Genomic DNA, 22,487 nt, shown 5'->3' with positions numbered 1-22,487 from the left:
TTGAAGACATGATCTGACAGGACTGATATTCAGAGCAACTGGATTTTACTGGAGTTAGGTCCATAATCACAGATTCTGCTCATATATGGAAAGTGTCCTATACCCTTTTCCAACTTATTCCTCCAACTTTCTGCCTTCTTCAAATAATTGAAGAAGAAGCAAGATAAGATAGCTTAGGAAGCCAAGTTAGCTAACAATTCCATGCCTCCTCATTATTTTAAAAACCATTGACTCTAAAGTCTAAAAAAAATTAAACCCACTTTTAAGGATAAAGGTGCTATAAGAACAAGAGATAGCTCAGAACAGAAAGAGATTAAGAATCAACAGAGATAGGTTTGGTTTAAACAGAAACAAAGTCAGACCCTGAGATCTAGTGACTAAAACAACCACTCAATTGCAATATATGAAGGTCACTATTCTGATGAGCCTACGGCATTATAAAAGTATGCCTCACGAGAAGATTTACACCAACCGTGAGCCATATGGGAAATTAAGATTTTGACTTAGAGGGGCATATGTCTTAGTCCTTTGCTGGCAAAGAAACAATATCAGATGTGGCTCATCCCAATTTCCAGCTTCCTGTGATAAAGATTTAGAGGTCAAACATTATGGTTGTATTTTGCTTGTATTGTGCCTTATCTTATTCTTTAGAACTTATTTACAATTTGCCATGTTCTTTCCTTTCTAAAAGCTCTGAAAGGGACTAATTTCAAATAAAAGGTCATTTGGTTGGGATAGGTTCTATAAATCCCAGAGCCATTTCCTTGAGATTATGTCCATGAACCAGTAAATGCTCTCAAGAAAAATGACCAACACTCACTGACTTCAACTTCCTCTGAGTTGACCACCCAATTTTGCCATAGAGTTTATCTTGTTCCTAACCCTCATACTGTCTTAATTGTGACTATCTCAATCACAAAGACTACAAATGATTGCCTAAATCACTCATCACTGTATCATCACCTCCACCGGTACTGATTACAAGATCCATGAAAATATACTCACTAGAAGATTTCAACATTTTCTTTACAGGAATAAATGCACTCTGATTCTGGGTAGACCTCCCTAAATTAGTTTAACTCCATGATGCTGTTTGGCTTAAAAGACTGATCTGGCTTCACGTTTTCTATATCAAGGAGGTCTTAAAGAAGCATACAGTCCCCTCCATACCACACACGTTGCAATGCAGGCACATGCTAGCAATTTTGTAGTAACAAGCTCATTATAAAGCTATCTTACCATCTCCCAGAAAAGCAAGAACCAGAGAACAATGCAAAAGAGGAAATGCCAATTAATTACTGAATGATCACATCTAATGAACTCTGAAACTCCCCTGCTGCTGGTGAGTGATAAAAATCAGAATTGCTGGAGGAACTAGGACTAGTAAACCCTAGGTCTCTTTTAACAGTGAATTCATGGAAAGATGCCCCCTACCAAAATATATATATATAAACAAAATAAAACCAAACCAAACACAATATCCAAAGTTCTACAATCACATACACATGAATTAATGACAAAAGCCTAAATACACAAAGAGATCACAAGAATGATGGCAGGCTAATGCCTACAGTGGGCTACATAACTAGATTACTGCTGCTTTCTTCTGTGGAAAGGGTAGATTACCTAAATCCCACTAAAGAATTAACTTCACCAAATTTATAAAGGTACTTCACTGTCAGTGAACAGCAACCCCCTAAATGACCTCAGAAACCTTCTAGTGGTCCAACCTATATCCAAAAGACATTCCTCTTACAATCTTGGGGGGGGGGAAGTCATTTAGATATCTCTAGGGAAGGTATGTTCAATATCTTTGGTGGCAGCACAGTTATACTTTAGGAAAACCCTAATTTTAGGAAATGCTTCCTAACATAGAGCCTCATCCTACAACCATTTTACAATCTTGAAAAAAAAAAAATCACTCAGGTATCTCTAGGAAAGGGATATTTATCAAATTTATAAAGGTACTCCACAGTCAGTGGACAGCAACCCCCTAAATCACCTCAGAGACCTTCTAGTGGTCCAACCTACATTCAAAAGACATCCCTTTTACAATCTTGAAAAACATCACTCAGGTATCTCTAGGGAAGGGATATTCACCTACTCCATAGTCAGTAAATAGCAACCCCCTAATGACCTCAGAGACCTTCTAGTGGTCCAACCTATATCCAAAAGACAACCCTTCTACAATCTTAAAAAAGTCACCTGGGTATCTCTTGGGAAGGGATAATTAGTACCTCTATGTACTTTAGGACAGCCCTAATTTTAGGAAATGCTTCCTAATACCAAGCCTAACGTCACCTCTAGAACATATGACATCTTGAAATCTGATACCAAAAAACCAGCCGTTCCTTTCCCTCACCTCCCACCTCCCACCTCCATATCCTCAGAAGTAGCCTATAGAGTAAAAGAAGCTTTAGAGGAGTAGTGGGTCCCTTCCCCTGTGAACTAAAGGGGGAAAAAGGAGAGAAAACACATGTGTCCTACTTGTACCACTACCTGTGTGAGTCCTCTGGTGGGCCTTTAAGTGGGAGCTTTTTGTATAAACCTTCCGGCACCCGTTAAACTGACAACGGTGAACCCTCTTCTTGTTTTCTGGGGAGGCGTCAGCCCCCATTCCTCCTTGTTCACTGTCACTTTGTCCACTCTTTATGGCCCCAGCAGATGCCACTGCGGCTGCGGCCGCTACCCCTCCCACCTTTACTGAGCTAAGCGAGGCCTTCTTGGCCACCAGTTTCAAAGTCACCGTGCCATCTACAGCTGAGAGAGTCTGTGAAGTTTTGACCAAATGGCGGCTGAGCTCGGGGGAGGAAGGAGGCGTTAATGAGGTCACTGCATTGAGCTGGGCCTGGTTGACTGCTGTGTAGCTGTCTAAGGAGGAACTCGGAGGCTGCAGGCTGAGGCAGGTCTCAGATAGCAGCTTGTCCCGGGAGAGCAGGATGTCCACTGCAGAGCTTTTCTCACACGTGGATGCTTCCATGGGGAGCAGGAGGGGATCCAGGCGCCGGAAGCTTTCCTCAATGCTCGGGTGGGGAGTGGCGTGAAGGAAGCAGTCCAAATCCTCACCAAAAGTTTCTGAAATCCTCCTGGGCTCTGTCTGCAAGTAGCGTTCCAATTCGAGGCATGTCTGCAAAGAAGGGAAAGAAACAGCCATCAGAAGCCAAGAACATCAGGAGCCTACTTGCTGGCAGAAGGTGAAGGAAGAAATTACAAGAAGGCATTCCATGGTTGGAACCAGGACAGTCTCTTTATCAACAAGGCTTAACATTCTCAGTCTTCTCATGGGATATTACGCTGATTCTCAGAGGCTTATAACAGGTCAAATACTATTACCCCAACTAGCTGGATGGGAAAATGGAAACTCAGAAGTGGATACCTAACTTGACATGTCAGAGATGGAAGGGGACCCACAAGAGACAATCTCCCTTCTAACTCAGTTCAAAATATTCAACCATTGTTTTAAGAATCCCCAAACCAGGGGGCAGCTAGGTGGTGCAGTGGATAGAGTATCAGCCCTGAAGTCAGGAGGACCTGAGTTCAAATCTGACCTCAGACACTTAACTCTTCCTAGCTGTGTGACCCTGGGTAAGTTACTTAACCCCAATTGCTTCAGGGGGGAAAAAATCACCAAAACATCACTTTGAAGCTAGAAGATCAGAGATCAGTTAATCTAAAAACTTCATTTCACAGCTAACGATTTTACATATCTATAGTACTGTATAGAATGCTTGGAATTCAGAGACCTTAGAGATAATCTAGTTCCACCTAGCCCATTTTACAGATGAAATAACTGCTCAAGTTTAAACCAGTTGTTAGAGGTGATTCCCATGTGAACAAGAAGTAGGGAAATCAAATTATAAACCCATCCTAGTAAGAGTAAGCCTTCCTCTTGTCTAATATTCTCCTTTAAAGTAACTATTAAGCAGGCAATAATAAGTAAAATAAAAATCAAATTTCTCTGCTCTCTCCCAAACATTATCATATTTCTACCAATATTCTCCAACTGAAACATAGTATCTCTGGTAAACAAGAACCAAATCATTTTTATAAGTACCTCTTGCAGATAGTAAGATAAGGAGAGCACTTCTACTTCTGGAGGTATTGTTTCCAAAAATAATTGCAACATGCTTTGCAACAACCTTATTATATATATAACAATCCTGTTACAATTGTTTAGAGTCCCTGACCACATTATAAAGTAGCTTCATATACAGTTAAGTCATCTGGTAAAGATGTATCTCAATAAAATCCAAAGCTCCATTTCTTACATGACTCAATAGTATAGAAAAGAAAAAATCCAAAATGTTTCATCACATCTGAAATTCTTGAGCCATTATTAAGCACAAATCTTTGGAACAGCATGAAATTGTCTTCTAAGGCATGTTTGACCAAATAAGTGTCATAAAAACCCTTCTTAATTGTTATTGTTTTTAAGGACTGAGGGGAAGTCAATGGAGAGGCATTAGGATAGTGAACAGAGGGCTAGCTCTTCTAGTGAGGAATACCTAGGTGCAAATCTTGCTTCTGACACATATTAGCTATATGATATGGGCAAAATGCTCCGAGTAATCCAGGGGTCCTCAAACTATGTGGGCCAGATGCTACAGCTGAGGATGTTTATCCCCCTCACTCAGGGCTATGAAGTTTCTTTATTTAAAGGCCCACAAAACAAAGTTTTTGTTTTTACTATAGTCCGGCCCTCCAACAGTCTGAGGGACACTGAACTGGTCCCCTATTTAAAAAGTTTGCAGACCCCTAAATTGTAGGCTATCAGTTATCAGAGATGAAAGGAGTTTTTACCCTAGAAAGAAAATGAAAATGTTCCAAATAGAAAAAGTTCTAGATTTGGAATCAATTGGTCCTAAGTTCAAATATGAGTTTTATAGCTTCCTATCTGTATGGTCCTGGGCAAATCACAACCTCCCTGGCACTCAGTTTCTTCATCTGTAAAATGAGAAGGTTGAACTATACAACTTCTAAGGTCTCTTCCAGCCCTTTAACTGTCAGCAATAATTCAGAGCCTTCATGTCAATCTGCTCACACTTGACCAAATGTAGAACAATCACAGTCAGATATTTATAATAAAAAAAATTGGGGGGAGAGGGAAGGAGACTACCACTGTATTTCCATATTACTGTTTTCAAACCTTTTTTTTTTTTTTTTAATCAGATGTTCTGTCTTTAGGCTTTTATTCTCAATCATTTATCTAATCTGTAATGTACCTGTCAACAAGTTAAATATGTCTCTATTTTTGTGGCATTTACAAAGACAGAACAAAAGGGGGAAATCAGCCTTCTGGTAGAATTCTGCATTATTAGATAAAGAGACCAGATTTGAGCTTTGAGGTGCCTTTGGGCATTACTGTTACTTAAAAAAAGAGATTATGCATAAATAAGTGATTCCAATATTCATACAACACCAGCAGAGTGCACAGCACTCTTTCAATATGACTATTAACACTGGTATTAATAATATCACCTTGAGGCACTTGGAAAGGAGAAGAAGTTTAGGGAGAAGGAAAAAAAGAGATCACTCATCCTTCTCTTTAAAGGGTTTGGTATCCAAAACTTTACAAATGTACAGGGGACAAGTTTAAGCAGTGAGAACTGAACAGAGATTTTCCTGGTGACAAAGCAGCATTTATTCTGCTTTGGGATTGTTGTTTTTAATCTGATCCTTAAAGGTATCTATCTACCTCAATGAGTCACCACCAGTGAAAGTTAAATACCCTCTTGGTTTCTAGGAACTATCTTCTTTAACTTTGCCTCCTCGTTCTGTCTGGAATATTATACCAGAAAATTCTACCTATGCACACTGCCAAAATCGTCCTGGTTATTTTTTAGTCACATACCTAATACTACTGTTCTATTACAAAAACCTTTTTTTGATTGGTCTGGTCATCTTAATCTAAAACATAATGGGTGACTCCTTTGTCCCCTACCATCTTAATCATACCAAGACTATGCACATCAAAGAGCCTCTAAGTTACTTGCTATTGAGGACCATATGCTGATTGGATCAAGCCCAATATTCCCTAATGACCTCAACAGTATGAGCATTGCTGATGTGAACCTACATTTCTGTAAGTGCAAGGGCCCTGTTGGGAATTATACAGCTCATCCCTTCCATCCCCAGCTTAAATCAAAAAAGCAGATTTCCTCAGCTTTCCTATTCCAAGCAAGAAGTAACTTCTCTCTTTGAAAAGGGGACTAAAATGAAACAAAGCAAAACAAAACAATTGCCACCCTCTCCCACCATTCAAGTTTGTGTACTATAAACACCAAAAAGCTTCAATTTAAATCTGTATCTATTTCACTATAAATTATATTTATTTTATATTTAAATTTTCTTCACCAAATCCTCTAAACATCTTTATTGTTATCCTTCAAGTTTCCTTTCATTTTCTATGTTTTCTTTTACTTCTTCATTTCTCTTTCCTTATTCTCATACCAATCTACCCGAAAAATAGTCTGTTGGAAATCAGTTAATCCTCCCTTCATTCATAATACAAGTTGAAACTAACTTCTCTCAGAAAGCCTTCCAAAGGTCATGGGTGACAATACAATGCACTGATATTTCCAAAAACACATTTTCAAAATCAACATTAAACATTTGTGATATTTAGTACCTCAAGATTATAATCTCTTTAAAAGTTGTCCGTAGATTTTTAAAAATTGTTCTAGATCAGATATTCAATCAATGTTGACTGAACAAATATTTGCAAAAGATTTCATGGAGGAAGTACTTCATGATCTAGATCTTGAAGGATGAGTAGCATTTAAAGATGTATAGAAGGGAGGGGAGGAAGTATTCTAAGCATAGGGAATGGTAAATAAAAGGTGAAGTAATGAGTATCTAAAATAAAGGTGAAGACACAAAGGTAGGTTGGAAGTTCTTCAATGCCTGGTTAAAGAATTTCAAATTTATGTATCAGGAAATAAGGAGTTATTAATGTCTTGGGAATCACTGGAATGACACAATTTGATTTATGATTAATCTAAAGGAAGCATAAAGGGAAAAGAAACTGAAGGCAAAAATTGTTTAGAAGTTAAAATGAGAGCCTAAAATAAGGTGAAGGCAGTGGAAATGGAAAGGAAGAAATGTACTTGACTCTTATTTTGGAAGTAAACTTGATAGTACTTGACAACCAATTGTATACTATGGGTGAGGGACAAAAAGGGGGAAAATGACATGGGTTTCAAAGGAAATAGGTTTTAAGTATAGGTAGCTACTTGAATGATGGTGCCATTAACAGAAAGAATGGGGAAGAAGAGTTGATCTTGGAAATATACTTCATAGTAACTGACAAATGATTAGATGCTGGGGGTAAGGGACAAGAAGGTTTTTTTAAAAAAAAAAAAAAGAAGAAGAAGACTCGTTTCAAAGGAAATAGATTTTGGAGTGAGTTAGAATTTAAATGGCAAATTAACAGGTTTTTTTTAAAAAATCATTTGCAATTCTAGTCAAACAAAGAACAGATAGATATCTTAGACAAGAACAAGATGAGTTCTAAAATGTATTGGAAGTAGGATAAGGAAGAATTAGCTTAGCAATCCCTAGAGTTCCAAGAAGTATGGGAGGGCACTGAAAAGAGAGGGAGCTTAAGAACTCTTCCCTATGTAAGGGAAAGAAATCCCCTATGTTAAATGAAACATAAATGTGATATTGCCTCAAATTAAATATTGACATCACAAAGCTAAGAAGCAAAGCTAAGCTTTTTGTAATGGAAAATAACTAAATCACCCTATGTTACCTCAAACTAGGCATGTGTGAAAGTCAATAAACAGAGATGATTGTACAAATTTTCAGCGTGAGTATATATTTATACTTCAGAAATTGGAGAGTGCCACACACTGAGGATTGATTTAATATTTTGTTGATTCTTTAGACTTCAGAAAATGATAGATAAAATGTTAATAATGAAGATTAAAAGTGTATGTTGCATACATTTTTTTTTTCTGCAGAGCTGGTTGTTAAACATTTATAACTTATCCCTGTTTCTAACTTTCCTGGCTCTCCTCATTTGGTTAGTGTAGTACTTGAAACACAGAAATTTTCAAACTATTCAAGATCCTATTTGATGTAAAAATAGCCTGCAACCTGACTGTGTCCACACTAAGAAATATGGTATATTTACCTCTGTGCTTTTCAATAGAGACACACAAGGTGGATTCAAAGCTATTGTTCCAATGTTGAATCAAGTTCATTAGAACTACCCATTAAATCAACAGTCATTCAATCACTAGTTGAACAATTTCTATTCTGTTGAACTAAGGAAGTGCCTTATCTGAAATATGCCCAAGTGGGATGCTCATAAATAAAAATCAAAAGAATTGAATCTTACTATTGAATTTCACTGAAGTAATCCTAAGTTAATATAGCAATAGATCCATCTAACCAGTGTCTGCAATTTGTAATCAATCAGCAGTTATCTAGCAGCTTTTTGGTGGAGTTCCCCCAGGTATTTCCCCTTCCACATATTACTAGGTAAATAAGTATGATCCCAAACCCTAGGACTGCAAAGGTATCATTTGGGGGCAGTTCTAGGGAAATGGAAGGGTATGGAATATAAGGGGACTGAGGATATGGTCTCTTAGTGATTCTTGGTTACTTAGATATCCTGTCCCTCTTCTCAAATCTGGAACATGATTGACTTAAAAACACATTCAGCAAAGATGAATAAGGCATGAGCTGTGGTTCCTAGGCTGAATGTTAGCCCAGATAATTGCACTTTGCCTGAGTAAACAGCACCTGAAGATTTGATCTCCCAAGGGATGCCCTTTTCTGTCCTTTATTACTAACAGTTCTGCCCTGAGTGGTTAACCATGGTGCCACAACCCCAAGTGAGTCTGAAATACAGAAACAGAGGGACTAATCCCTGGTTTGCCCATACCCTTTCTCCTGGGGTTGTTATCATGAATAATTTACTTTTTTGTGCTTTGAGATCCTCAAGGGCATCCTAAAATGGAAAGTTAAAATTAACATGAAGAACCAAATGTCGGCCCTCCAGAACTTTGGGGTTGCTATTTACCAAAATCTCAGGCATACTTTTTTTGGTTGCTCTAGCTCTTATTTGCCAATTTTTCTGTCTGCTTATTTTAAACCATGGGTTGACCTTTTTTTTTTTTTTTTTTGTCATGAACCCCTCTTCTTGAATAACTGAAATGCTAAATTAATGACGAGGTTAATGAAAATAAATATATAATTATTTTCCTTTCAACTTCATGGAATCATTGCATTTACCAATATGTCCCTTACTTGACATACTTATTACAATCCATCTGGTTTTTGCCTTTTAGATCCTCTTTGAATTCCTTAAGAAATCTAAATTGATGAGATCTTAGAAGCCTACTTTACACACCTCCCTTCCTTTGTACTCGGGTATTTGTAGTTACCAGAATTGGAGTTGAGGTGGGAAGAACAGTCAATACTTTTTGAAGTCTGCTACCATTTTCCTCCAAAGGGAAAATTTTTAAATATGTCTAAATGACCCTTACCCATAGATACCATGGTCTTCTGTCACAGAACTATAGAGTAATTTAGATACCTAGACCTGAATCCCAGAGATGTTTAAAATTAGATATTTAATTGAGGGAAAATGTCATCTAACCATTTGTCTCAGGCCAAGAATTTTAAAATGGGATTAGGGGACAAGTGGTCTTAATACTGGCCTACCTCATCTTATATATGCATATATATTGTGTGTATATACTTGTATGTGTGTATATGTATACAAATACATATATTCCCATGTATACTATATATCCATATATTATTTGTGTTTATATTTTTCATACACACACATATATACACATACAATCAAGTATATATACATATATATTCAGAGAGAGAGAGAGATCCATATGTATCATATATCCACATATTGTGGGTATAAATTAGTTATAATAAGCTATTCGAAAGTTAGGAATCATTTTCTGAGATGTTTTAAAAACCAATAGCTAAGCAACTTTTCTTTTGACTTTCATTACTAGAAGGTATTTGAGTGGAAGGTCAGAAGCAAATGAAATTCCTTTAGGAAACATGGATAAGTAAGTAATATCTTAGTGAGGTGTTCTTCTTACTGCATTTTTTAAGCAATCAGGTGGGAGGAAACACACAAAGCCATCTATAGTACACCCCAGAGGTACAATAGCATTACACATTACTGTCAGAATTGCTGAACTCCACAGAATAACCACAGTATTGTAACCAATGTAAGACTGCATTTCTTCAGATAGCTTCTCACATCAACTAGTTGCTTGAACTGAAATTGAATTTACATTTTCCCTTTAGTGATTTGCAAAATCTGAGAAACAATGTTGTGAACATTAATTTAGTCCAATGTAAACATGAAAATGCTGAAATCTATCAAAGCTGTTCCAGAGTTTTCTTTTCCCAGAACTGTTTTCAAAATTGTTCCTGTGGGTTTTGTTCCCTTTTCTTGGGTTGGGAGAAGGGGAGAGTAAGGGTAAAAAAGGAAACAGTTTATTGAAAATATTTTTCTATCCTGGTACAAATCAGTTTCTTTTTTATTTCAATAGTATTTTATTTTTCCATTTACATGTAAAGATAGTTTTCAACCTTAATTTTTTAAAAGATTTTGAAGTCCAATTTTTTCTCTCTCCCTCCTTTATCTCCCCCAAACTGCAAGCAATTTGATATAGATTATACATGTACAATCAACAAATCAAGTTTTAAATAACCATCCCATTTCATCTTCCAACATTTCATAGTATCTTAAAGCCTGGAGCTCATCTAATTTAATCCTTTTACTTTTAGACATGTGAAGCTTAGGTTCTAGAAAGAGAATACTGACCAAGGTCATACCTCAAACATCCAGCTAGGACTACAACCTGACAATATGTCTTTAGCTGCCACTATGGAGCAAAGAGCCTCCTTGTATGGCATAGAGTCCTGCCCAAAACAGGAAGCAGCAGTTTTAAAGGTTTAGATCAAGTCTGAATTGGTATTTGAAGGGGTAGACAGTTTCTTTCTCTATTCCCTAAAGTCATTTTGAAATTAACCCATGTGGCCCTTTTGTGGGATCACAGATTTGGAGCTGGAAAAAAACTTAGAAAGCTACGGATCAACCCCCACCCCCATCACTTTACAGATAAGGCAACTGAGGAACAGAGCAATTAATATGTGCCCAGCATGAGATCCTGAAATAGGATTTATGCCTAACCTCTCAACAGTCACTACTCCAATCTGCTTCTTGCTTCTCTGCATTTCAGAAATATACATTAAAAGAACTGGCACATTGACTAGATGTTCTTTGCAGGATTTAGGGGAAAAAATGAATAAGACATTTCCTAGGAAGAAAAGTGCATATGTTTTAACTTTATTGGTACAATGAATCCCATGTCAGTAAGACTAGATCCATAGAGGGATCACAGAATCTTAGTAAACAGAAATATGAGGAGGGGTGAATTCACATCAATAAATCCACAGATTCATCAATGTGTATAATAGGAAAAAGTCTATTTGGGAAAAAAGAATATAGCCCATTGTCTTACACAACTATTCCCTCATCTGGTTCACTATTCTTTTGGCTGTGGTTTTTTAGGTGATGAACAAGAAAGGGTTCTCAAATTCTTCCCATTCCTACCAGTCTACAAATCACAAAGAGCAATAGTCCCTCACTGTTATTTAGGATTAGGAGGGAAAAAAAGAGAAAAAAAAAGATTCCAGGTGCTGGATAGTTTAACTAATTCCAGAATTCAAACTAGCACTGGTATATATGATTGTAGATTATACTATTTCAGAATTGTATAAACAGAAAAAAGATTGGATAATATCCTAATCCAGAACCAACCCCATTCTCTACTTAGTATGAAATTTAGGACCACTGGAGCGTAGACCCATTGGTTACCATCCAGACAAAGAAGGGGTCTGACAATTCTCTCCATCTTTTAACTTTCCTTTATATTTGATGAGGCAAATACAGAATAAATATTTTATTTTAATGCAAGAATTCATCCTAAGAAGAAGAGGGGGAAGGAGAGGAGGGAAGGGAGAGTGACAGTGAGAAAATAAACTTAATCCTAGATCTGGACTGGAGAGAGACAGAAAGAAGGCAGACAAAATGTGGAAGGTAGAGAAAGTGCCAGAGGATGAACCCATTCAGCCTAGTGACAGAGCCAATTGGTTCCGGCTCCAGAAAGAGAGGACTCTATCTTTTCTCTTCACTCTGGCCTAAAGACTTCTGAAGAGCCGATTACTTTAAGGAAGGAAGACTACCCAAGAACAACAATGGCTCTGACCAATTTTTTGTATGTAGTAGTTTTTTTTTTCTTTTTCCCCAGCTTCCCCATTAATTTTCCATAAAGAGCAGTTTTCTCGATGAGCCCTTGTCAGGCGAGGCCTGATGCTTCAGAAACCTGTAATTATTCTTGGTTCCCCACCCCCCACAGCCTCTGCACCTGTGTCAGTTCAAGACACCAGCTGGCCACATCTTGCCTCCTGCCTCTTGGAGGTGGGGGTGGGGAAGGCAGCCCTAGTTGAATTTTCCAACCAGCAAAGCCCACCACCCTCTCCCAAAATGGAAATCTGTATTTGACAACAAAAATAAAACACATGGGCACACTCCTCACCAATCTCCTCCCATCCCCCACTATGCCTTGCCAAAGGAAATAAACAAACATTAATGGCCTTTAAAATCTCCATTCAAATCAACTATGTTAAAAACAAACAATAACAACAACAACAACAAAAAAAAAAAAAAACCATTAAAAATGGTGAAAGCTGACAAGGGGTTATTAATACTCTTCTGACTACTCTTACCCCTTTCCCCCCATCCCTGCCTGCTGCTAACTTTTCAAGAAGCTGAGACTCTTTTCTTCACACACATACACACAGAGCTCCCCTCAACCCAACTCCCCAAATCCCTTTGCACTTAACTACTTAGACAAGGGGGAACATGCCGAACACATTACATCACCTCCCCTTTCCTCTTCCAAATCTCTAGTAGGGGCTGACTCAGGCTGTTGGTATTTTTTAAATAAGCCAGTTTCATTCACTCCCTCCCAAGATATTGTTATTCCCTTTTTGGTTGGGTTAATTAAGTACACATTCTCCACCTCCTCCTAACTTCCCTCCTTCCCCACTCCCATGCTCCCCCCAAAAATTACACATACAATTTCATCCTCACTAAAAACATACTTGTACATACACACAAAAATTAGATTTCCCAGGAATAACACGTTCCAGTCCCAAGAGACCTTTCAGGGCAGAGGCAATTTAATGGGTAGTGATGTTCTCGGTAAGGCTTTGAAAACTGTGATTCCTATCTATGTTCTTGGTGAGATGTCCAAGATAAAAAGATAGAAAGGGGGCACAGAGTCAGGGGATGTCTATAGGATCAACTGGGCTCAAGACACCAAAAAGTAGCCAGTGAGTCACCAGTGATTATGCTCCTTTATGGAACAGAACTGATTTGTGTAGCTTAGAATTATCACTTTCACATGCACCCACAAAAGCCCATTTAAGTGAGCCCAAACAGACATATACTCAGTACTGGACTGCTAGCCTCAGCTGCTGCTGCTGTTGTTGTTTGTCCTTCATTCTTGAAGAGAACTAAGACATCAGGAAGGCAACGCCATGACTTGTAAGCTTCTGCTAAAGTAACTATCTTGTCTCTTCCCTATCCAAAATAGCCAACACTACCACAGAATCACATAGCAAAAATAAATCTATAAACATTAATAAGCACCTACTGTGTACCAGGCATCAGGTTGAGCACCTAAAATGCTTCCAGTAAGTGGGGATCGATTTAAATTATTGACAGAATCTATTACTAGAAGAAAAAAAAAACACTAGCTTGGGAATTCTGGGAACTAGCTTTGCAACTTTGGGCAAAGCTAGCTCTATCTGCCTAACTCTCAGTTTCCACCTTTTCTAAATAGGGGAACTGGGCCAGAAGATCTCTAAGGTCCCTTCCAGCTTAGTTAAAAAGAAAGTTCCTGCGAATTCACAATTTCAGAATTTCACATGGCAATTACTAACAAAGGATCATTTTTTTTCTTTATGATTTCATCATCTTAGGGAGCTCCCAGTAATTCCCTTTACCAATTTTCTGGCCAGCTCCTTCTCTGCAATTTAAAATCTTGAAAAGTTTCTGGGGCACAGAGAGGTTATATGACTTCTCTGGAGTTCCCCAGTCAGCAGTATGTGTCAGAGATGACATGACATGGCATCTTTCTGCTTTATCTGCTATGCTATATTGTGCAAAGGAGCAGAAATGAGATTTTTTTGGTCTTTTAAAAGTTAATATTTTTAAACATATCAAATATCTTTCCATTATCCAAGGATGTGGTAAGTATTACAAAGGAAAAAGAAAGAGGAAAGGGTGAGGGAGGGGGAGAGAGGAAGAGGGGAGAAAAAGAAGGGAAGAAAGGAAAAAAGGAGAAGAAAGAAAAGAAAGAAGGAAAGGGGGAGCTGAGAGGAAAATAGAAAGGAAAGGGAAGAGGGAAGGGAAGAAAAAGGAAGCAAAGAGAATAAGAAAGTAAGAAAACAAGATCTCCAGTGTCTAGCACAGTGCCTAATATATTATAGGTGATTAATAAACATTTATTAATTAGTTGTTATAAATTAGTCAAAGGATGTATAGATGCTGAAAACTGGATGGTCCAGTGGATAGAGTGCTGGGCCTAAAGTCAGGAAGACTCAACTCTGGCTTCAGACACTTCCTATCTGTATGACTCTGGCAAGTTACTTTACCTTTTTGCCTCAGTTTCCTCATCTGTAAAATGAGCTGTAGAAGAAAATAGAAAATCACTCCAACATTTTTGTAAAGATATCCCCCCCCAAAAAAATACAGTCACAAAAAATCAGAGAGAACTGAAATGACTGAACAACAATTGTAGGGACAACTAGTTGGTACAGTGAATAGGGCACCAGCCCTGAAGTCAGGAGGACTCAACTTTAAATTTGGCCTCAGACACTTAATACTTCCTAGCTTCGTGACTCTGGGCAAGTCATTTAATCCCAATTGCCTCCACAAAAACAAACAAACAAACAAACAAAAAAATAACTGTATATGAATGTTACATTATGGAATCAAAGGAAGTTTGCTTTGGAGGAAGTAAGGAACAGTGGGCTAATCCCATCAACAGTTATCAAATGGTTCTCAACATTTTGAGAGTTATTTTGGACAATGCCATCCTTTCTACCCTCAAAGTGCATCAAGATCTATTGAAAGTAAGGTAAACATCCCATCAACAGTTATCAAATGGTTCTCAACATTTTGAGAGTTATTTTGGACAATGCCATCCTTTCTACCCCCAAAGTGCATCAAGACCTATTGAAAGTAAGGTAAAATCATTTTTTTTTTGAGAACTTCATTATATTCTGGGAAATAACAGAAACATATGGAGATGTTAACATCCCCTCTCTTCACCAGAGTACCATTGTCCCTCTCATTCTCCGAAATGGAAAAAGGAGACAGGATTGTTGATAGCAATAGATCAGACTTTTCCAGAGATGAAGACTAGTTGTCATAATTTCTCATCTAAAACTTCCTGCCCAAGAAAAGCTTCTTAACTTCATTCATATAGAGTGGGGAGAAAACATTCATTCATTCACACTCATTAGATGTGACTGAAAATGGAATTGTCTCTCAAAACAAAGTTCAGTGTATAGGACTGAACCCAAAGGTCTCTTCCAATTGCTTCACTTCAAGTAAGTACAAAGGTCATTTCTCCATAAAAAGTAAGTATTGCATCATGCACTCAAGGTGTTCATGTGGTGATGGGGGAAAATCGGAATGCACGAACACACACACACATACGTGTGCACATATCCCAAGCCCCTTCTCCTCTCTCCTAGACCCCAGGTGCTCATTACTCTACATCTTAAGGGACTCTTGGTTAAAAGCTCAACCCAACTTGTTGCTTTCAGATTTCCACAGCATCAGCCACCTATGAACTGTAGATATGTCTATGTAACCCTGTTTTTAAACTTTTTTTTTAATCACAAAGGCAAGGTATATGAATCAGAATACTCTCTCCATACAAAACAATTCTTTTAGCATGAAAGACTATTTATTCCAAGACAGACATCAGGAAAGTTCCAAAAACTTCTGAATTTTACCAACTCCAACCTGAAGGTTAATTCAGAGGTGATCCTTTTGGAATACTTTTTTTAGCTCATTCTGATGACTTTCCCATAATTTTCAGATAAAAGAGGGTATTGTCACATGTTTTGAGTTTGACTTACATAAGCTTTTCTGCTAGGAGGGGGCTAGTTATTTCAAACCATAATCCCTTAGATGTGATGTGACCCCAAGCACTGAATCTGGAAAGGATCCAAAATCTAATTAAGAGGATATAGCACTTGAAACACATTAGAATGGAAGGTGAATATACTAAATATGTGCTTAGGTGGAGCCATATCAATGGGCTGTTTAATTTATTTTTGTTAACTACCAGCAGTGAAATTTAGAAGCTATTCACTGGTGCTTGAGATGTCTCCTGCTAAAACCATCATTAGATCCTTGAGTCCCCAAGCTCTTCCCTTTTTTGCTCATTGTAAAGGACCACAGAAAACCTTTTTTTTACCTGTTGCCTTGGAAGAGGTGAGAGAGAAAGGAAAAAGCTGAGTATTCCATCATGTCAAGAAGAGTAAATTGTGTCTGCCCCACTTCTGAACCACATTACAATGCTGTGGGATTTCAAATTAACAATTCAACTCAACTTGACAAGGGAGTTATCATTCATTGGACTAAGTAAAAGGAGATCTGGAAGTTCTGATCCCAATAGCTCTGTAACCTTACTTAACCCTGAACAAGTCTGATGATATTGGCTGACACTCACACCAGAAGAAGTGCTACACTCTCAAAGAGAGAGACACTAATTTGAATCATCACTGCAATTCCTCTCTCCTTTGTTCCTGCCTGAACCAATTTTCATACACTTTCAAAGACCATCACCCCACACTAAGGGGAAATCCCAGAAGCATAAGGACAGCATTAGCAGCATGAGGAAGAAAATCAAATTTCCAATATAAATGGGGATTGTAGTTTCGACCTCCAAGGAGGGTTAATACATATGCATGACAGAATTTAGGTTAAAGTGCACTGACCTGATTTAAAATGAACTCTGAAGACCTATGAAAACAGTGACCTTAAGCACAGAAGGACAGTTATGGATGCTCTAAATCTGATCTGGCCTCAATCGTTACATCCACCAACATATGTTAGGGAACATTTCCATTCAAACATGATAGATTTTTCTCTCTGAACTTTGTAGCAAGGTTGGGGATCCTAGGTGAATTCAAAGTTTAAAGGAGCATTTGAATTTGGGATTAATTCAGAAATTTTTTTTGATCACTATATTATAGAGGCATTTATTTCAGTTTTCCATATTGGAAATTCCTTTTTGAATGGGACTTGCTACACCCATTCTGACTTTTCCCTAATGTTCTGCTTACTGGAATAGAAACTGTGGCAAAACACCAACCTAACTATATCAGTAATTAACCTGAATCAGATACCGGAACACCTTGCTAATAGAGATTCCCTGTAAAGAAAATGTGTTTTATCTCTTGAGAATTTCCCAGCATGGGAGCCCCAGCAGAGACAGTGCCTAGAGCAGAATTTCACTGCCCACACCAGCATCTGCTATCTTCATGAGCTTCACGGTCATGCCAGGCTCGAGCATCCTCCATAAACAGAGCCTCTGGCATAATGTTAGTAGGACAGGAAAGCCAACAGTGTTGCATCCCTCAGGCTTAATTCAGGACCAACTGTGCGGATGAAAGAAATGCTATAAGTCAAAAGACGTGGAATACCCTTTTATCACACCCTGTGAAAGATATACTACACTCTCTAACCAAGATTCACTAAATCTCGGCAAGACACTATAGAAAAGATCTTCTCCAGAAAGCATCCAGAAAAAAAGAAAGACAAAAGGCAGGGAGACTATACCTCATGATCATAGCATCTTGTTGATTGTACAATTGAATAATCTACATGGAAAATAATATGGGGACTATGCTTCCTACAAATGTCCTTTCCCCCAGATCTGAAAATTATCTGCCATATCAGTCATTTTTCAGGGTACTCACTAACATTTATATATTTATATACTATATTTGGATATTGATTAAATACCTTACATATATTGTATCATTTGATCCTCAAAATTTGATGTGAGGTAGGTATGATTATTATCCTAATTTTACAGACTAAGAAAGATAAATGATTTGCCCAATCGTTTAGTTAATCAGTGACTGATGAAGGATTTAAACTCAAATTTTTTACCTCCCCACCTAGCACACAATTCATTGTACCACCATGCTGTCTCTGAGATATGAAATATTATAATCCTAATTTTATTTATAGCCATTCAGATAAAATGTAACACAGCCTCCCCCCCCCCATACACAATCCTTATCACCATAGTTCATAGAGTTAAATCATCAGTATAACCTAGAACACCACCCAAATATTTTTAATTGCTCATAACCCACCCCTATTACTTCCAAGAATCTCAAAGTATTCAATAAATTCAACAAACCAATGACCCTCCAACTCTATCTCCCACCAATTAATCCTCTACTACTCTTACAAAAGCAGGTATTCTCAATCAGGAACAGAGCTGACAATAAAATGCTGAATCCCAAGCTCCAGCCCATTTCACAAGACCACATTTCCTTTAGGGAACCTCTACCCTACCCCTGGATATGCCAGCTAGCACGCAGCATATTCCTTTATTTGTTGGAGGGTGGAGCAAAGAACAAGAGCTAAAGTCTCATTTTAAACACTTATTGCTTTGCTCCCTTCTGTTAAGTTCTCAATTTTTCTCTGGCTATTTCCTCTTTATTTCAGAGGGGAAATGGGTGGTCAAGATAGAAGTTCCCTTCCACCATCCCCAAATACTTTTTTCCCTTCCTTATAATTGCAGAGAAGGAAGGGAACTAGACTAGCCCACAGAAAGCTGCTTTAGCAAGTTGTGTGAAGTGCAGGAATTTTAAAAGACAGAGAGAAAGGTGGGAGGGGAGACAGAGACAGACAGAGGTGGGGGGAGAAAGGAAGGGGAGAGAGAGGGAGAGAAAGAAAGAGAGAGAGACAGAGAGAGACACGGAGGAAGGGAAGGAGAGGGAGAGAAGGTTGGAGGGAAGGAGGGAGAGGAGGGGGAAGAGGGAAAGGGAAGAAGGGGGAGGGGCAGAGAGAGAGGGAGAGAGACAGAAAGAGAAACTTCAAATTTGTAGCTTATTAGAAGCCCATTTTGTTTCTATTTAGTTAAAGAAAAATACACGATGATAGGAATTTTGATGTGTCTTTTCTTTAAGACACACTTTAAAAAAGACATTTCCCAATTGAAGAAAACATATAAATAAAGTTAAACTAAACCAGCCTCTATTAAGTCTACCTTGGGACTAACAGTTCTTGGTTGATTTTGATCATCTCAATATTTTCTATCTCCCATCCAACTTCATGGCTCAAAGAGAAGAATCCAGTCACGCAAGATGTAATAGCAGCAGACAAGGAGGTTCAGAAGAAGGAAAAACAGCAGTAGTCCGGAAACAGACTAGCAGTAATCAGAAGTGGAGTAGTTACATAAAAAACATCTCATTCCTGTATGCAAATCCTGACTTCTAGGAGCTACTAGTTGCCTCAAATAGAGGACATATAGAGAAGGGACCTACCTCTAAGGGCAGCATATCAGCTAAAGAGCAAAATGCGTAGTACTATTGCTATACATTAGAGAATCTGAAGGTCAGACTGTAAATATCTTTGTGTTTGATGATCTGGCAACCAATGGGCTGAAAGGAATGTAGTACATAGACTCCTGTATCCCAAATATGCTTATATTTTTAAACAAATGCATCTTAAAGAAAGAATAGATGATTGAGGGGGACTATATTATGTCTTGTCTTGGTTCTATCACTGATTCATCATGTGACCTTGGACAAGTCATAGTTCTGTGCCTGTTTCTTTGCTTAGAAAATGTAGTTGATATTAACTACATTGTTCACGAGTAAATTGCCATGATATAAGGTTGACTGACATCCCTGAAGATAGTTTTTCTAAGGGCAAAAGTTCTAGGAATAATACTATTAGAAAGCCAAGTGAGAGACATGGAAGAATGGACTAGGAAAGATTCGTTTCATAAGTCACCCTCAACAGCACTGGTTGCATTAGATAAAATGTCCTCTGAGGGTTCAAGATAGAATGTGAGTGAATTTAGTATCTGCAGAAATCTCTCTCCCTTTTTTTTTTTGGCATTGGAGAAAGCCCAATACAAAAATAAATGTACTATTAAATACACAGGAGAATTGAGAGCAGATATAATGTCTGCTCAAATAAGAAATTAACCTGAAAAAATTATCTTCAATCCCCGACACATACCTAGACATCCATATGTTTTCTATGTTCTCCTAACTTAACATTTATAGAATCCTAGGAGGCCTCAGAAGACGTGTAATCCAGCCTCCTCATTTCATAGATGAGAAAATGAGACCCAGAGATGTGAAGGAAATTGCTTTTCTAAGGTAACATAGATAGGCAGAATTCATCTTCTGACTCCAAACACAGTGTGCTTTCCATCATTCCATACTGCCTCAACTCATCTCAGTCATTACCATGGGTCTTAACTCTAAGCTCAATGGAATAATCACTAATAATGAAAAGAATAAAAACTAGAAGCATCTTAAACATAAAATGATGCTCCATAAATGCTAAAAAAGATGGATTATATTATTAGCCCCTCTTAATGAACCAGTTCTGTGAATACCAATGACAACTGAATCAGGATATCCTCAATAGTATCTCCAACAAACCTTCTTTCAAAGTATAGAAAAGTCAAACCTGGATGTTATTCTAGCATTACCAAATTGAATTCCCGGTGCCATCCTTCTCATTTCAACATTTCATTAGATTTAGGATCTCAACAATGCATAGTCTCCCTCCAACACTGTAGACAACAACCCGGCAGCATCCACTTATCCGGTGGGACACAAATATCCTGACATCACGTGAGTTCCAAATCAAGGTGGCCAATGTAGCTACTACATCTTGCATGACCTAGATTCCTTCTCTTTGAGGCATGAAGATCGATGAGAGATAGAAAATATCAAGATGATCAAACAGATAATAGATAATAATCCTTCGCTCTGGTGGCTACACAACTAGGTCACCTTTCCTAGTCATTCATTCATATATATATGTTTTAATGACATCTTTTATGTCACATAGTACATGCAGTTCATAATGTGTAAGAATCTGCAGTTCCCTCATGTTCATTTTGTATAATCTCCATTTCCCTCTGGGTGAACTGAGATTTTGATTCCTTGAAGACACTGGCGTTTCAAGATTTGTAACCATAAAACCTCACCAGAAAAACAGCATTGTTGGGAAGAAAAAAAAAAGGATGTATTTTCACTAATAAAAACATATATATATATATATATATATACACACACACAAATATATGCATGTATGTGTGTATATGCATATATAGCATATATGTAGAGACATACACACTAAATGAATAAATAGAAAATTAACAGACATACATATCTAACATATATAGACACATACACACTAAATAAATAGAAAATTAATGTAAACATATATATGACTATGAACCAAGGATCAAAGGATATAACAATTTTCCAAAGAAAAATCAGCTAGAAGTATATGAAATAATGCTCCACATCACTCATAAGAGAAACACAAGTTAAAAAACAAAACATCAATGATTTATTCCATACCCGGCATATTGGCAAATATAACAAAAAAACCCGAAAATGTTTAATGCGTATATCCTGACAGTATGTGTGCACATGTTTATGTACACAAGTATGTATACACAGATATATGTACATGTGTATGTATACATTAAAAATACTTAAAATGTCTACATGTGTACATACAGAGATAGACCAGCTCAATGGTCTGTTCAAGTGACTTTAAATCAAAATATAAATACCAGATATTCCTTATTCACCTGGCTTTCCCTTTGTATATAGATGGGCTGAACTCTTTAGGGATGATTTTCTGATGGTACTTTGCAGATTCTCCTAAATTCTAGAACTTAATTCAACCAGCATAACATCACCTGCAAATCCAAGCATGTATAGGACCTCATCATTTATATAATGAATGATTTTTTCCTTTGGGACCCTGAGCAAGACATCCTCCCTGACTGTGATAAGCACCTCTGATAACATTGTGCTTCTCTGTTTTATAGAATGGCTGATGTTTACGATTAGATTGTTGACAGAAGTATCATTTTTGATATATCTATCAGGGAATCATATGATTGTAACTTATACACGGCAGATATCTTTCTGGAGAGAGCTGTTAAGACTGCATTTTGTGCTCCTGAATCTATTTTTTAAATAGTCAAACAAAGAGTAAATAACACAGAATCCTTTCTTTTCTGCACCTTTTAGTCAACTGTGCAACTATAAAGATGAGATCTGCTGTAGAATGTAATTTGTCAAATATGTTTATTCGATTCTCATACTTTTAAGAGGGCCCT

At 37.6% G+C, this 22,487-nt stretch overlaps 1 protein-coding gene across 4 annotated transcripts in view; it reads right to left on the bottom strand.

The window, feature by feature from the left end:
* The window catches only part of KLF7 (KLF transcription factor 7), a 103,108-nt gene that overhangs the window by 53,091 nt on the left and 27,530 nt on the right, over positions 1-22,487 (bottom strand). For 2 of the 4 annotated variants that reach the window (XR_007951691.1, XM_051983685.1), the window contains exon 2: positions 2,497-3,127. Coding sequence is in view for 3 of the 4 variants with exons in the window: in XM_051983685.1 (XP_051839645.1) it covers positions 2,497-3,127 (631 nt within the window). In the remaining variant the exon portion in view is untranslated. The remainder of the gene's footprint in view (positions 1-2,496; positions 3,128-22,487) is intronic. The other 2 variants (XM_051983687.1, XM_051983686.1) reach the window with 1 other exon arrangement.

This window comes from Antechinus flavipes, chromosome 3 (genome assembly GCF_016432865.1).
Source record: "Antechinus flavipes isolate AdamAnt ecotype Samford, QLD, Australia chromosome 3, AdamAnt_v2, whole genome shotgun sequence".
Lineage (NCBI taxonomy): Eukaryota > Metazoa > Chordata > Mammalia > Dasyuromorphia > Dasyuridae > Antechinus > Antechinus flavipes.
Note: the sequence above shows the minus strand (reverse complement) of the source record. Positions and strands in the feature narration are given on the sequence as shown.